The 13,998-nt window shown below is 34.5% G+C and overlaps 1 protein-coding gene across 4 annotated transcripts in view; it reads left to right on the top strand.

The window, feature by feature from the left end:
* LOC127808209 (CST complex subunit CTC1) overlaps positions 1–13,998 on the top strand; it is a 110,250-nt gene that overhangs the window by 18,237 nt on the left and 78,015 nt on the right. For 2 of the 4 annotated variants that reach the window (XM_052346636.1, XM_052346635.1), the window contains 2 exons: positions 7,675–8,015; positions 8,232–8,784. The exons of 1 other annotated variant lie outside the window; for it this stretch is intronic. In XM_052346636.1, the coding sequence (XP_052202596.1) occupies positions 7,675–8,015; positions 8,232–8,414 (524 nt within the window). In that variant the 3' untranslated portion in view covers positions 8,415–8,784. Of the gene's footprint in view, positions 1–7,674; positions 8,016–8,231; positions 8,785–13,998 lie in introns of those variants that run through there. One more of the 4 variants, XR_008024886.1, reaches the window with a different exon arrangement.

Here is a 13,998-nt window from a genome sequence, read left to right as displayed (position 1 = left end):
TAGCAAGGTAAAACCCTAACCTATGAGACTCTTTTAGCTTCTAAATCTGATAGGAATAACACGTGTATCCTTGATTCGGGAGCTACTGATCATATGACCCCTCATCTCCATGTCTTTGAAACCTATGAAACCCTTGAAACCACTAAACAAATCACCATTGCAAACGGAGCCTCTATTCCTATTTCTGGAAAAGGTAAAGTTCTTTTTAACCCTTGGTTACCACTTAATCATGTCCTTCATGCTCCAAGTTTAACAAGAAGTCTGATTTCTATTCATAAATTGACTAACGACTTGAATTGCTTTGCTATTTTCTCTCCTCACATGTGTAAATTTCAAGCCAAGGACATGGGGAGGATGATTGGTGTGGCTAAGATACACAATGGGCACTATATCTTGGAAGGAAAGAGTAGTTGTTCTATAAGGAGACAACATAGAATGGGTTATTCGTCCCAATCAGCTTCTAACCTCTACTATTTGGTTGCATCATTTTAGATTAGGTCTCCCCCATTTGTTTTGTTAAAGCAAATGTTTCCTACTTTGTTCAATACTCTAGACCCTAATAGCTTCCAGTGTGATGAATGTATTATGACTAAACATCATAGTGTCTCCTATCCAATCAACAATAAATTTTCTTCAAAACCATTTAATTTGATTTGATTCATTTTGATGTTGGGGGGCCGTCTAAGATATCAAATTGTTATGGGGCAGAATGGTTCATATCCTTTATTGATGATTGTACTTGTATGTGTTGGGTGTTTCTTCTAAAAGATAAAGCTGTCATTGGGTCTGTTTTACCCTCGTTTTGCAAAATGATTTACACTCAATTTGGCATTCCTATTAGGAAGTTTAGGATTGATAATGTAAGGGATTATTTCAATAATCACTTACATCATTATTTTCAACAAGAGGGCATTATTTATGAATCTTCTTGTATTGATACTCCACAACAGAATGGAGTAGTTGAAAAGAAGACGAGACATCTCCTCAATGTCACTCGAACCCTTCTCCATCATCACCATGTTCCAAAACATTTTTTGGGGTGAAGCTGTGTTACCAGCCACATATGTTATCAATAGGGTTCCCTCTAGGGTGCTTAATAATCAAAGCCCCTTCTAGCATTTAACATATTTTTTCCCTGATCTTAATCTTCATACTCCCTTACCTCTTAGAGTGTTTGGGTGTGTCTGTTTTGTCCACATAACCAAAGTTCATAGGGACAAATTAAATCCTAGGGCTCTTAGATGTGTTTTTCTTGGCTATTCTCCTATTCAAAATGGCTGTAAATGTTATCACCCTACCACTCGCAAGTTCTATGTCTCAAAAGATGTGAGCTTTAATGAATCCCAATCATTCTTTGGTCCTTCTCCATCTAGACATCAAGAGGAATATCTTAGACATGTTAATTTAGAACTTGAGCATCTAGTCCCTATTCTTGAAACAACACCATCGGATCCTAGTCAATCTAATTAGCCTCCTGATTCTATTTTGTCTACTCACCCTATGGATGCTTCTTTGATGCATTTTGTTTTTCCCAGCAAGGAACAAGCAAAAACTAAGCTGTTATCTCTTATTAGATACAAGGATTCTCCCTATGTGTACCAGAGAAGACAACTCATTGATGAGTCACAGCCAAACCCAACATCAGCCCCTGATCCTAGTTTGGAAGTAACACATCATGAGGATTCTTCCAGCACTTCTAACCCATCTCTTCTTTAGACTAAACCTATAGATTTAGACCTACCCATTGCTATGTGCAAAGGGGTTATAACTTGTACAAAACACCCATTGTCCAATTATTTATCCTACCATCGCCTATCACCAAGCGATAGAGGCTTCCTCACTTCATTGGATGCAATTGTTATTTCTAAATCAGTGGAAAAGGCTTTAAAAGATCACAAATGGAAGGAGTCCATGTTAGAAGAGATGAGAGCTCTTAAAAAGAATCATACATGGGAATTGGTATCTAGGCCCAAGGGGATAAAACCAGTAGGCTATAGGTGGATCTTTAATATGAAATACAAAGCTGATGGTACACTTAACAGGTATAAAGCACGTCTTGTTGCCAAGGGTTATACACAGTTCTATGTCATAGTCTACTTTGAAACATTTGCTCTCGTTGCCAGAATGACTACTGTCCGGGTCCTTCTAGCATTGACAGCTAATTATGAGTGGAAGTTATAACAACTTGATGTTAATAATGTCTTTTTACATGGAGATTTAGAGGAAGAAGTTTTCATGGAAATACCACAAGAATTTCAGCATGAGTGAGTAGGGCATGGGCAAGTGTGTAAACTTAAGAAAGCCTTGTATGGGCTCAAGGAATCCCCACGGGCTTGGTTTGGTAGATTCTCAAAGGCTATGACATCTATGGGTTATCGACAAAGTGGAGGGGAATATACCTTCTTCATCAAGCACATAGGAGAGAAGGTAACTACCCTACTTGTCTATGTTGATGATATTGTAGTAACGGGGAATGATTTAGATGAATAGGGTATTCTAAAACAGAACTTGGCTCAGGAATTTGAAACAAAGGATTTGGGACCACTGAAATACTTCATAGGCATTGAAGTAGCTTACTCACAGGAAGGGATTTTCTTGTCCCAACGGAAATATGTGCTAGACTTGCTGAAACTGGTTTGCTAGGGGGAAAAGGAGCAAGGATACCTAAAGATCCTAACACAATATTGTAGGGGAATTCTAGTGGAAAGACAATAGATAAAGGGAGATTTTAGCATTTAGTAGGAAAACTAATTTATCTTTCTCATACTAGGCCTGACATAGCCTTTACTGTCAGCCTAGTAAGTCAATTTATGCATAACCCCTTTGAAGATCATATGAATGCTGTGAGAAGGATTCTTAGCTATCTTAAAGCTACACTAGGTAAGGGAATTTTATTCACTCAAGGAGCTAGTTTGAAGATCCAAGGATATATAGATGCTGACTATGGTGGTTCCCTTATTGACAGGAGATCTACAACTGAGTATTGCGTTTTCCTAGGGGGGAATTTGGTTTCTTGGAGAAGTAAGAAGCAGGGAGTGGTGGCTAGATCCAGTGCTGAGATTGAATTTTGAGCCATGGCCCTCGGTGTGTGTGAGCTTTTGTGGTTATAGATTATCTTGGAAGATTTAAAGGTTTCGGTGCAAAGACCTATTGAACTTTTGGGGGACAATCAATCGATTATTAGTATTCCTCATAATCTTGTGCAGCATGACAGGACAAAGTGTATTGAAATTGATTGGCATTTTCTTAAAGAAAAATTGGATTCCGATCTTCTCCAAATTTCCTATGTTTCCTCCAATCATCAAGTAGTAGTTATGCTTACCAAAGGGCTGCTTAGTACTTAATTTGAAGCTCTAGTAAGCAAGCTGGGTATGATTAACATCCACTCCCCAGCTAAAAGGATACATCCACCTGAGAAGATGAGGATATTTTAATCTAAATTTGTTTGTAAATTTGTTGTTGTAATCTAGTCCTAAATATGAGGAGTGTAATCTAATCCTACATATTAAGAGTGTAATCTAGTCCTACATATTAGGAGAATTCTTCGGAGAATACTTAGGAACTTTTGTCTATATATTTGCATACCTTCACGCAATGATAATAAAGAAAGTAAAAGTTTTATGTTTCTTTACAGAGATAGATAACAAAGTTAAGACTCGATTTGTTAATTTTAATATATTTGTTATGTCCTATCTTACACGATCACCACGACAAAGGAACGCAAACCCACAGAGTATTGAGGAGATAGGTAAGGACTATCCAAGGTGGGCACTATTGGCGTGGTGCATTGCATGTGTAGTGAATTGTTTTGGCATGTACATGTGTTGTGTTTGCATAAATGATAATTCAAAATGGGTTCATGGACATTTGGGACAACGATCTAGGGTGTTAACCTCTATGCTTGCCTTGATTTCGAGAAATCTAAGAGTGTATTTTGTGAAAAGTTCTGGTGTTAGACGAAAGGAACTAGCCACAACTCGATGTAGTTTGGGATTTTCATTCGAAGGAAAAGGTTGGAAATTTGATAACCAAATTTAGGTAATCCACTTGCTAGATTGATCAAATCCAATGGTTGAACGAAAAATGTTTTCTACGTCACTGATGCATTCATGTTGCACATCCTTTGCAACTGTGCATTTGTGGTCTGCTTTACTGAGTTAATGTACTCATGTTAGTTTCTCGTATATTTTTTGCTCTTTTTCTTAAGTGAATGTAGGGACATTAAAGGGAAAGAAGGTGGTTGTTGACAAACTTTGTTGGAAGGGTTAGCTTAAGAGGGGGAGGGAGTGAATTAAGCTTATCCCAAAACTTTTTAAACCAAATGGAAATATGAATGAGCCGAAAACAAAACAATAGAAGCACAAGAGAATGAGACAACATATTTATCGTGGTTTGGCCCAAGACCTACATCCACTACCTTAACACTTGTCAAGGATTTTGAAACAACAACTAATCGAGTGCTTTTTGAAGAAGCAAGCACTATCCTCTATAACTTAGAGAGCTTTTTCAAGGAGCAAGCTTAACCTTTCAGCTATTTTTTCACTCGGGCTCAAGCACTAACCCTCAAATCTCACTTTACAAGTGGAGTATAAAATAAAGAAAGATGCCTGAGGTTACATGGGTTTTCTCTCAAGAATGTACAAAATGAGCACAGAGAAAACACTCAAAAGTTGTATTTGAATTGAAGGAATAAACTTTGTAGCTTGAATTAGCTTTTAACAAGAGAAAGGATGATCTTTTTCAACTCGTCTGTAATGGTTTCAAAAGAGATTCCTGCTTTGCTTGTTTGTAAGGATTCAACTCGTCTCAATCACTACTCTAGTTTGCTCAAATCTGTCTATACATGAAACATGAAACAAGCGAATACCTTTTCCTCTAGGCAGGGTTTCTGCTTTAAATCACATCAATTGCTGCTTTTTTCAAATTTCAAATGTAAACAAGTATATATTCAAAAAGAAAATCGAAAGGTAATTTCAATCAGCAGATATGTATATATTCATGTCAATTGATCTAAAGATGTGCAAGTTAGAACATTGAATGAGTTTGTTAGACTGTTCAATCAAAGAAATAATATAAAAAGATTTTAAATTTGCATACACAGAGTATGAGTATGAAGTAATTAGGGTTGCAATTGAATTGAGCTGAGTCGAGCTTCGTTGAGCTCAGGCTTGGCTCAAAGAATCAATTCCTAGCAAATGAATTTGACAGAGGTCATCTTCGTTTATTTATAGTCATCCTATAGTGTTGCTATTTTGCTCAGTTTCGATGTGGGATTCAAAGATTATTTGGACAATTGTGGGTATAAGTAGTAAGTCAAATGAGCAAGATATAAAGCCATTGTGTCCAACTTTATTGGCATTGCATCCAACTTTGACAACTATATATATTAAAGTTTGGAGGCAAACACATGAATTATTTTTAGTAATATGTGTAAGGTTTCTTTGAAATGAATGAATTATAAAATTTGGAATTTATATATAAATAAATTTTTATATTTGAAATGACATAATTTAAAATATAAAATTTTACAAACTTGTGTTTTGAATAAATTTAGAATTAAAATTTTATTTACTCTTACATCCTAAAATGCCCTTGATATGATAATATTATTAAAATAAAGAGAAAAAAATAACTTTCATGAACAAAAAGAAAAAAAAAACAAATATACATATTTTTATAGTCTGCAGTATTTACACACATATATATTAAATTTTAAAATTAATATGATATATTTATTGTTGAGTTTTATAAATGTTTTGATGATGACTACATTATGCCAAAATTTTAATGTCCTCTTATATTATATTCTCTCAGAGTTATTATATTTTGTATTCTTATTTAGAATATTGATTAAGGATATGTTAAATTTATCTTGATAAGATATATGTTGATGTTGCTTTGGTCAAGGAACCTCGATAGGTTTATCTATTTAATGTTCTCATATGTGCTAAGATTGTTTTAGCCATATGTTTTATTAATATGTCTTTTAATATGCTTTTCTTTGGGGTCATCCTAATGATAATGCAAAGTGTTTTGCTCATGACATTCTAAGTGTTTTATGTGGCAACATTACTCAAAGTTTAAGAGTAATGTATTCTATATTTGATGTTTAAATTCTAGACATCAAGATTGTTATGTAAACGATCATACATTGAAGAGATAGTAATTGAATTTTGATCCTTCATGTTAAGGTTGTGCTAATAACCTTAATATATTTGTATTTAATCTTGCTTCTATTTATGTGTCTGTTATGTAAATAAGTTGCTTTAAGATTTCAAAGGATATCCTAAGTATCCTAATGCGTTAGTGTCATGGATAAATATTATATATTTTCATGACACTTAGAGTAAGCTTAAGGTTGGAGAATATCTTAAACACCCAAAATATGTGGAAACATTTTCTCAAATTTAGGAGCAATATATTTTAAGTGTTTATCATCTATGCTCTTGAGTAACTGCATATATATATATATATATATGCTTAGACAAGTGATTCTAAGTTATTTATTTGATATTTATTATCAAATTTTTAAGCCTCTCAATGTTCTGAAATTGAATGGAAAGAACATTTGAGATTTTAGTAGTTGAACACTTGTGTTTTATATTTGATCTTCATTTCCTAAGTTATTAGTTGTGTGTTATTCTCAATAAGAAATTGTGTATGATGTTTTATAGCTTCTTATAGAATATATATCATAGATATGATTTACTCATCTTATGTGTGCTCTTGTTTTGAGAGATCATGATGCTCAAGTTAGAGTATCTTTGTACTATATGCTATGACTTGTTGTTGAATAACATATTTAGTGCTCATCATATTTGAAAGTTTTATTTTAGTCAAGTAATAATGAGATGCTTGACTTATGAATATTGAATGTGAGTATACCATAAAGTGATTGTGAATATGTATGATGCATCTTAACCTCAAATTTGTTGAGTTGAAAAAATTGGCGTTGCAATAGACACCAAAGTTTTGTGTTTGGCTTCAAACTTGCCCCAACTTGGCTCCAAACTCGAACACAAATGGGACCTATCGTAACTTTTTTACAAAATTAGAACTTTGAACAAATTTTTTTTCCAAATTAAAACTCCTAAATTATTTCCCCCAAATAGAACTCTCATCATTGCATCACACGCCCTGCTAAATGATTAAATGGGAACTGGTTCCAAAAGGGGAACCGCAGTTGCTGTTCCCAAATAACTCTTTAACTGCTGGCCACTGGCCAGTTGTTCCATAAGAGCCACTCCAACTTCATTACAAAAACCTATAGTTCTATAATTTCTTGTATGTCACCACCGCCATCACTAGTGCCATGTGGTTTGTCCAGTATTGTTCTAGCTGCCATACGTTTTTTCTTTCTTTCTACTGCTGATGTCCCTCGGGTTTCTTTCTACTGCAAAGCTATGAGCGGACTTTAAGTAACTGAATTTGTGATGCTTTGCCTAAACACATTAGTTACAGATCTTGTCAAATGATTCAATTCAATTAGATTTTTGAATAAGTGATAAGGGCAACATGTTGATCTCGGTCATATGCAAATTATTATTAAATTTTCCCATCTCTGTTTTTTTTTTTCTTTTTCTGGTAGTTTTTAATTGTGCAAGGGACTTCCGTATGTATGTTTGATATCAAAATTGTGAAGACAAAAATGTTGATTCTCATTGGCTTCTGCAGATGATGGCTCCTCGTTGTGTTGCAGCTGGGCAAGTAATGATAGGGCAGCAACATTGCTTAGGCTAGAAGATGGAATTCCTGGAGGAAGCAGCCTGTGGGATTTGAAGAGGAAGAGAAAGAGGAGGATAGATGACACCTGTGGCAGCCCCACCCTAATTCATAAATTGGAGAAAATTTTGAATAAGCATGGTAGAGTCATTGTGAAAAATTATGGATCCTTGTTTGACTCTTCAGGTCAGCAACACTCATTTTCTGTGGATTCGGAGACTCTCCTCAGCAGCTCAGACGAGGACCTTGTCAAGGCTGTAATCTTCAATGCTGCTTGCTTCGGCACCTTTTGGGTAAGTTCATCTAAGGTCATTAGCTCTTGGAAATAATTGCAATTGCTGCATTTGATGAAGTCATTGGCCATATAAAGTAGATTTTTTCTTTATTTTTTGTTGGATGAACATATTAAGTAAGTAGAGATTCAATGGCTGGCCAAAATTTGAAGGCTAATTTGTTTGTTGGAAGGTTTTGGTTAACGAGAGGTGCTTGTACTCCTTGTGTGTTGGCAGAATGTGATTGGTAGTCTGATGGATTCAACTGCCATGAAAGAGTTAGAGAAACAGCTGGTGGGAATGGAGATGATGCCAATACAACCACCAATGCAAAATATATGGGCTAAAGAAGTTCACTACTCGAACCCCCTCCTTGAAGCAAGAAAAATACTTCAACAAGAAGAACTCGTGAACAGCTAGCGCATATTTCATTTCATCGACATTAGATGGAAGAAGCCAGCCAGCCCTTGGAATGATGCCTCATTTTGACTCCCAGTCCCAGGTTGCAACTACAATGTATCTTTCTGATTGTACATTTGACACACACACACACACACACGCATGCCGTAGGTCGTCCATTCTTCTGTTGCCTCCATAAATTAAATTTGAATTATATTTTGCACAAAAAACAGTCTGCAACATTGGATTGGCAGGAGAGGAGATGCTTCTGCCATGCCACCATGCACAAAAAGCGATCTATTCCCCCCTTTTTCTGGACAGCTGTACTTTTAGAAAATGTCTTCTTCACATCACTTTCGAAATTACAATAAGCAATTACCTATTTTGGACACTTATTGAATATAATAATCTTGTCAGAGTCCTTATAAGAATATTTTATAAATTTAGGAATATGTATCCTTGAGGTTACAACCAATTAACTTAAATTGGAACACAAAATTGTACGAAACACAGTAATATGCGCACACTGTTAAAGATAATCATCAGATTCATTATATTTATCCATTTAGTTATATTTATTAGTTTTAAGTTTTGAGTTTATATTAGATTTATCTTTTTTTTTTTAAAAAAAATTAATTTCAATTGATTAAACTTATCTTTTTATTTTATATTTTACTCTATAAATGTTTTGATACATCAAAATCTTATTATCTATACAATTCAATACAATATTTTTTCTCATTTATTTTAATCGGTTTGTAGTCTCTTGTTTTTGTTTAGTTTTAATATATACATGAGAGTCTTCAAGAGACTCTTTTGCATTGAGAGTTCCCAAGAGATTCATCATTCAATTTTATTTGTTAAAACAAGTGAGCTGAGTTTAACTTTAACTTTAAAATTTAATTTGTAATTGAGTCATTATTGACTAAAAACTCGTGAATAAGAAGTTTATAAATAATTCATAAATAGTTTCTTTTATAAATTCATTAATAGATTTATTCATAAATTTATAAATATATTATTTAACGTGAAATTATTAAATTTTAAATTATTATAGTAATATCATTAAATTTAATATGTTTAAAACTATTATATATATTAATTTAATTATTTAACATAATATAATATATGTATATATAGCAAAACAAAATACCAAATTAGGTTTTGCCAAACACATATAAATAGTTGATTTAGAAATTAGAAAACCTAAAACTAAAAAAGTTGTAAACTGTGATTTGTGAATTGAAGATTGAATTGAAGAGGAAAGAAATGAAGAAGAGACCATACTTACAGTCACCATCCATCACCATTGTTGCTGCAAGCCTCCATTTTAGGCTAAATTGTTGCTAGCTATTGTCGTTCGCTATTATTGCGCACCCTTTACCTCTTTGAAGTTGGTTGTTATGCTGTCGTTGCCTACTGTCCTTGCACAACCCCTCTGCCCTTTGTTTTGGCACACCTCTCTCTGTGTGTGATTACTCACCTTCGTTGTACACCCCCTTCCTCTCTAAAGCACTGCCCGCTACTATTGTTCACTGCTGTGGCCACTTGTGGCACAACCTGTCTTCGCCTACCACCACTCGATGTCACTTCTTTGAAGCACTGTCCACTATCGCTGCTTGTCACTGCACACTTTCCTCCCTTTTTTCCATGACTCCTCGTTGTCGCACACCCTTTCCCCCTTTAATGAGCCTGAGCTTTCCTACTCGGGCTCGCCAGCAGGAGCTTGAACTTGATTCATCAAATCTAATAATGAGTCTTGCTTGAGTCGAGCTTTAAAGCTTGAGTCTAGAAACTAGCTCGTCGAGTTGAGCCTATGCTCAACGAAGCTCGGCTTAGCTTGGTTCGATTGCAACCCTACCGACAAAGAAAAATAAGACGCCTCTCTAGGGAAGGACCAGAGTCCGAGAGAATTATAAAAGTCTCTTGAAGACCCTTTCGCAGGGCATTTCTTATAGAACAGACATATAAATATATCTCTGTGATCTCCCGACATATTATGATCAACTAAATCAATGCCAATCTCAAAAAATTAGGGATAGTTATTACTTCTCCTTTAGCTTAGCTATAAGTAGAAGAGAGCCCATTCTTTTAGGTGGGACATTTCAACCTTGCTAAAGTGCTATATAATTTTGTTTGAGAATCTAAATTAAACATTAGAGTTTTTGTATAGGGAATGCCCTATATCATCTGATTGTTTCTTTTTTGTAGAATTCTTGGAACTTAGAGATGAATTCCCTAGTATAAATTATATTGTTGTGTTTAAATGACAATAATTAACATCATTTGTAGAAACTTGATCAAAAGGCTAGATTAAAACCTTTAAAATGGTTTGCACATGATCTCAAATAATGGGAAGCAAGAAAAACAAAGAGGGACATGACGTTAATAGTCCTTTGAACCCACTGAAACATTAGGAAACTCTCTCGATGGGGGCTCTTGGGGCCTCCAAGACTACCCTGCGAACTGTCCCTCTATGTGAGTATGAAGTCCTCCCAAAACAACATGAATAGAGCACTAGGGTTCTCTAAAAGATGGTAATCTTCTTGCAAAGTATAATGCCTCATGCCTCACTATTGCCATCTTTACAGAACTATGAAAAAAATGGGCAGAATGACTCAACACATGGGACCCACTAGAAGATTGCAAGAAAGTTTTTTAGAGACCCTCCAGGAGATGGGTGCCCGAGAGACCCTCTCAAACGCAATTCGACTAGGAAGTGCTGGCATAGTTGTAGTTTGAGATGAAGTTGGGATTGCATAACCTCATAGAGAAAAGTACCAAGAAATCGTGAAGAGCATGACTGCCGAAGAAGTTAGGATCCCACCAAGGAATCATCCCAAGAAATAGCAGGAGGCTTATAATCAATCCATCTTTAATGCCTATGAAGCCGCATATATGAAGAAGATAATTGCACAACTATTGGAACAGAAAAAGATGGTGCTAGTAGAAGAGGACCAACAAAAGAGGAGGATCCATTTCCCTCTCTCTTGAGATTATGGAAAAATCCATTTCTTCTAAATTTAAAATGCCCCAACTCACCACTTACTTTGGAGAAGGGGATCTCTTTGATTATTGTTAATCTCAAGCGTAAGTAAATATGATTTTGATGATAAGAAAAATATTTTTATGATATAAATATATTTTTTATTTATGCAAAATATAAATTTATTTTGAATTAAAAGTGAGTACAAAGAGTAAATTTATTTTGAACTAAAGGTGGATTGTCTTTAGACATGTTTCCTTGTTTTGATCATTTGTGTCAAAAGTTTATGTTTAAATTTTTTATATCTTGATAAATGCATTTCTTACTCATGCATAAAGTAAATTTATTTTGAATTAAAGGAGAATTGTTTTGAGACATGTTTTCTCTTACTCATGCAAAAAGTAAATTTATTTTGAATTAAATGAGAATTGCTTTTAGATATGTTTTCTTGTTTTAATCATTTATGTCTCAAAACCTTATATTTGAATTCTCAAATCTTGATTTCTCATGCAAAAAGTAAATTTATTTTGAATTAAAGGTGAGACATGTTTTCTAATTGTTTGAGAAAGCCTAAACATTTTTTGAATTTCAAACTTCATATTAACCTTTTCTTTAATGGTTAGTGTGTTTGGAAGATGTATATATATAGGGTAAGTTTGGAGGCTCAAAGTGGAGAACAAATTTGATAAAGCATTCAAACAAGAGTGAGAAGGTTCGAAGTGTTGGAAATGTGCTGGCTGGTGGAATTCTCAACCGTTGGTGACTTGTTTGTAATTGTCTCTGGTTGTAAGTTTGTTATTTTTACTTACTTGTTGTGTGAGGGGAATGTATTTGCTAGTAGTGTGCTAGTGGTTCTTGCTTGGGCAAGGGATAATATGTTGGTTCTAAATCTAATTAAAAACTAGTATTGGTTTTAGCTCCAATTGAAAACTTGTGTTGTTCTAGTTCCAATTAAAAATTAGCATTGATTCTCCCTAGTGGAACCTCAAGCTAAGTCTTGAGAGAAATGATTAGGCTCTTTAGAGTCGAACCTCTATAAATTTCTCTTATTCCTTGTGGTTGTGTGATTTTATTGTTATTAATCTTACTACAATTATCACATATTAAGATCACAAATTTAAGAGTTTTCAAAAGAGTTAAAATTATTAATTTCTTTGAAAAACCCAATTCACTCCCCTATTAGGTATTTTTCTGGGCAACAATTATATTTAGAATTATGAGTTGGAAAAGGGGATCTACATGGTTGGGAGGACGCTATTATGTGCTAAGCTTTTTCTTTGACTTTGATTGGTCATGCATATACTTGGTTCAATGATCTGACCGAAAGGTTTATTTCATCTTTTAAGCAATTGAGAAAATAGGTCATTAAGGTCTTCATAGTTAACAACCAACGAAAGAAGGATGCCACATACTTGCTTAGCATCTAGCAAAGTGGCAAGGAAACTCCCACCCATGTGGACCAATTCAGAAATGCGACCTTAGAGATTTAGGACTTGCTTGTAGGCATAGCAGTTGCTGCAATGCTTCAAGGGACAAAATCAGTATCGTAGCAAGAATCACTCTCTTTAGATCAACCTTCCTTTGGAAGATTTGTTCGTTCAGGCCAACAAGTATATTTTATAGGTTAAGGTATTGAAAATAGTTGGAGAACACGAGAAAAGAGACAAGAAGATAAAGTAAAGTGATGTTAACAAAGGGGCAAGCAAAAGAAAGGAGAAGTCCAAGAAATCTAATGGCCTTCCTAAACTTAAGTTTGGAAATTATACTCAGCTCACAAAGCCAATATTATCTATCTTAGTAGCCAATAAAAATTTAGCCTCATCAAGTTTCCTAAAAAGACTAACCAACCCTTGAGAAGAAACATATATGTTTTCTGTAAATTCCATGGAAGTTATGGCCACTCAATTGACAAGTGTCATGAATTAATGAATCAAATCAAGAGCCTAATTAGAGAAGAAAAGTTAAGGAGGTTTATATACTCCAAAGTAGGAAGACCAAAAAGACAAGAAAGACGAGTAAACAGCAAGAAGATAGAAGATTTCCTCCAATGGATAATGAGCCCACTTACCAGGTTATTCATGTTATTTTTAGGAAGATAAAAGATTGACCGAACCCTATGAAGAAACATGGACACTTTCTATAAATTCCATGGAACTCATAGCCACTAGATTGACAAGTGTCGTGAATTAATGAACCAAATTGAGAATGCATAATGAGCCCACGCACCAAGCTATTCATGTTATTTTTACGAGAGAGACGATGGCTGGAAGTGCTTCATCCTCAAGAAAGGTTATGGTAAGACAAGCCTATAAAGTTAACTTAGTCATGAAGATTCAAGAAAACAAAAGCCCATCACCTTCGCCAAATAGAGCAAGGAGATATCATTATGCCACATGATGACCCCATTATAATTTGAATAGTAATAACTAAACACTTGATTGGACAAATATTGGTTTTCCGTTAGAACAACTTTTGCTTACTTGATTACAATTAAGATTTACTCGATTAACATGACATACCCTATTTGATATTGTTTAAAGGCTTATCTAAAGAGAACATTACTCAAGTATAAAAGATTTTTATTTGAATAAAAGATTTAATTCAGAAGATTACTCAATT

This window comes from Diospyros lotus, chromosome 8, assembly GCF_014633365.1.
Source record: "Diospyros lotus cultivar Yz01 chromosome 8, ASM1463336v1, whole genome shotgun sequence".
Classification (NCBI taxonomy): domain Eukaryota; kingdom Viridiplantae; phylum Streptophyta; class Magnoliopsida; order Ericales; family Ebenaceae; genus Diospyros; species Diospyros lotus.
The sequence above is the reverse complement of the archived record's forward strand: the minus strand, read 5'-3'. Positions and strand labels throughout refer to the sequence as shown.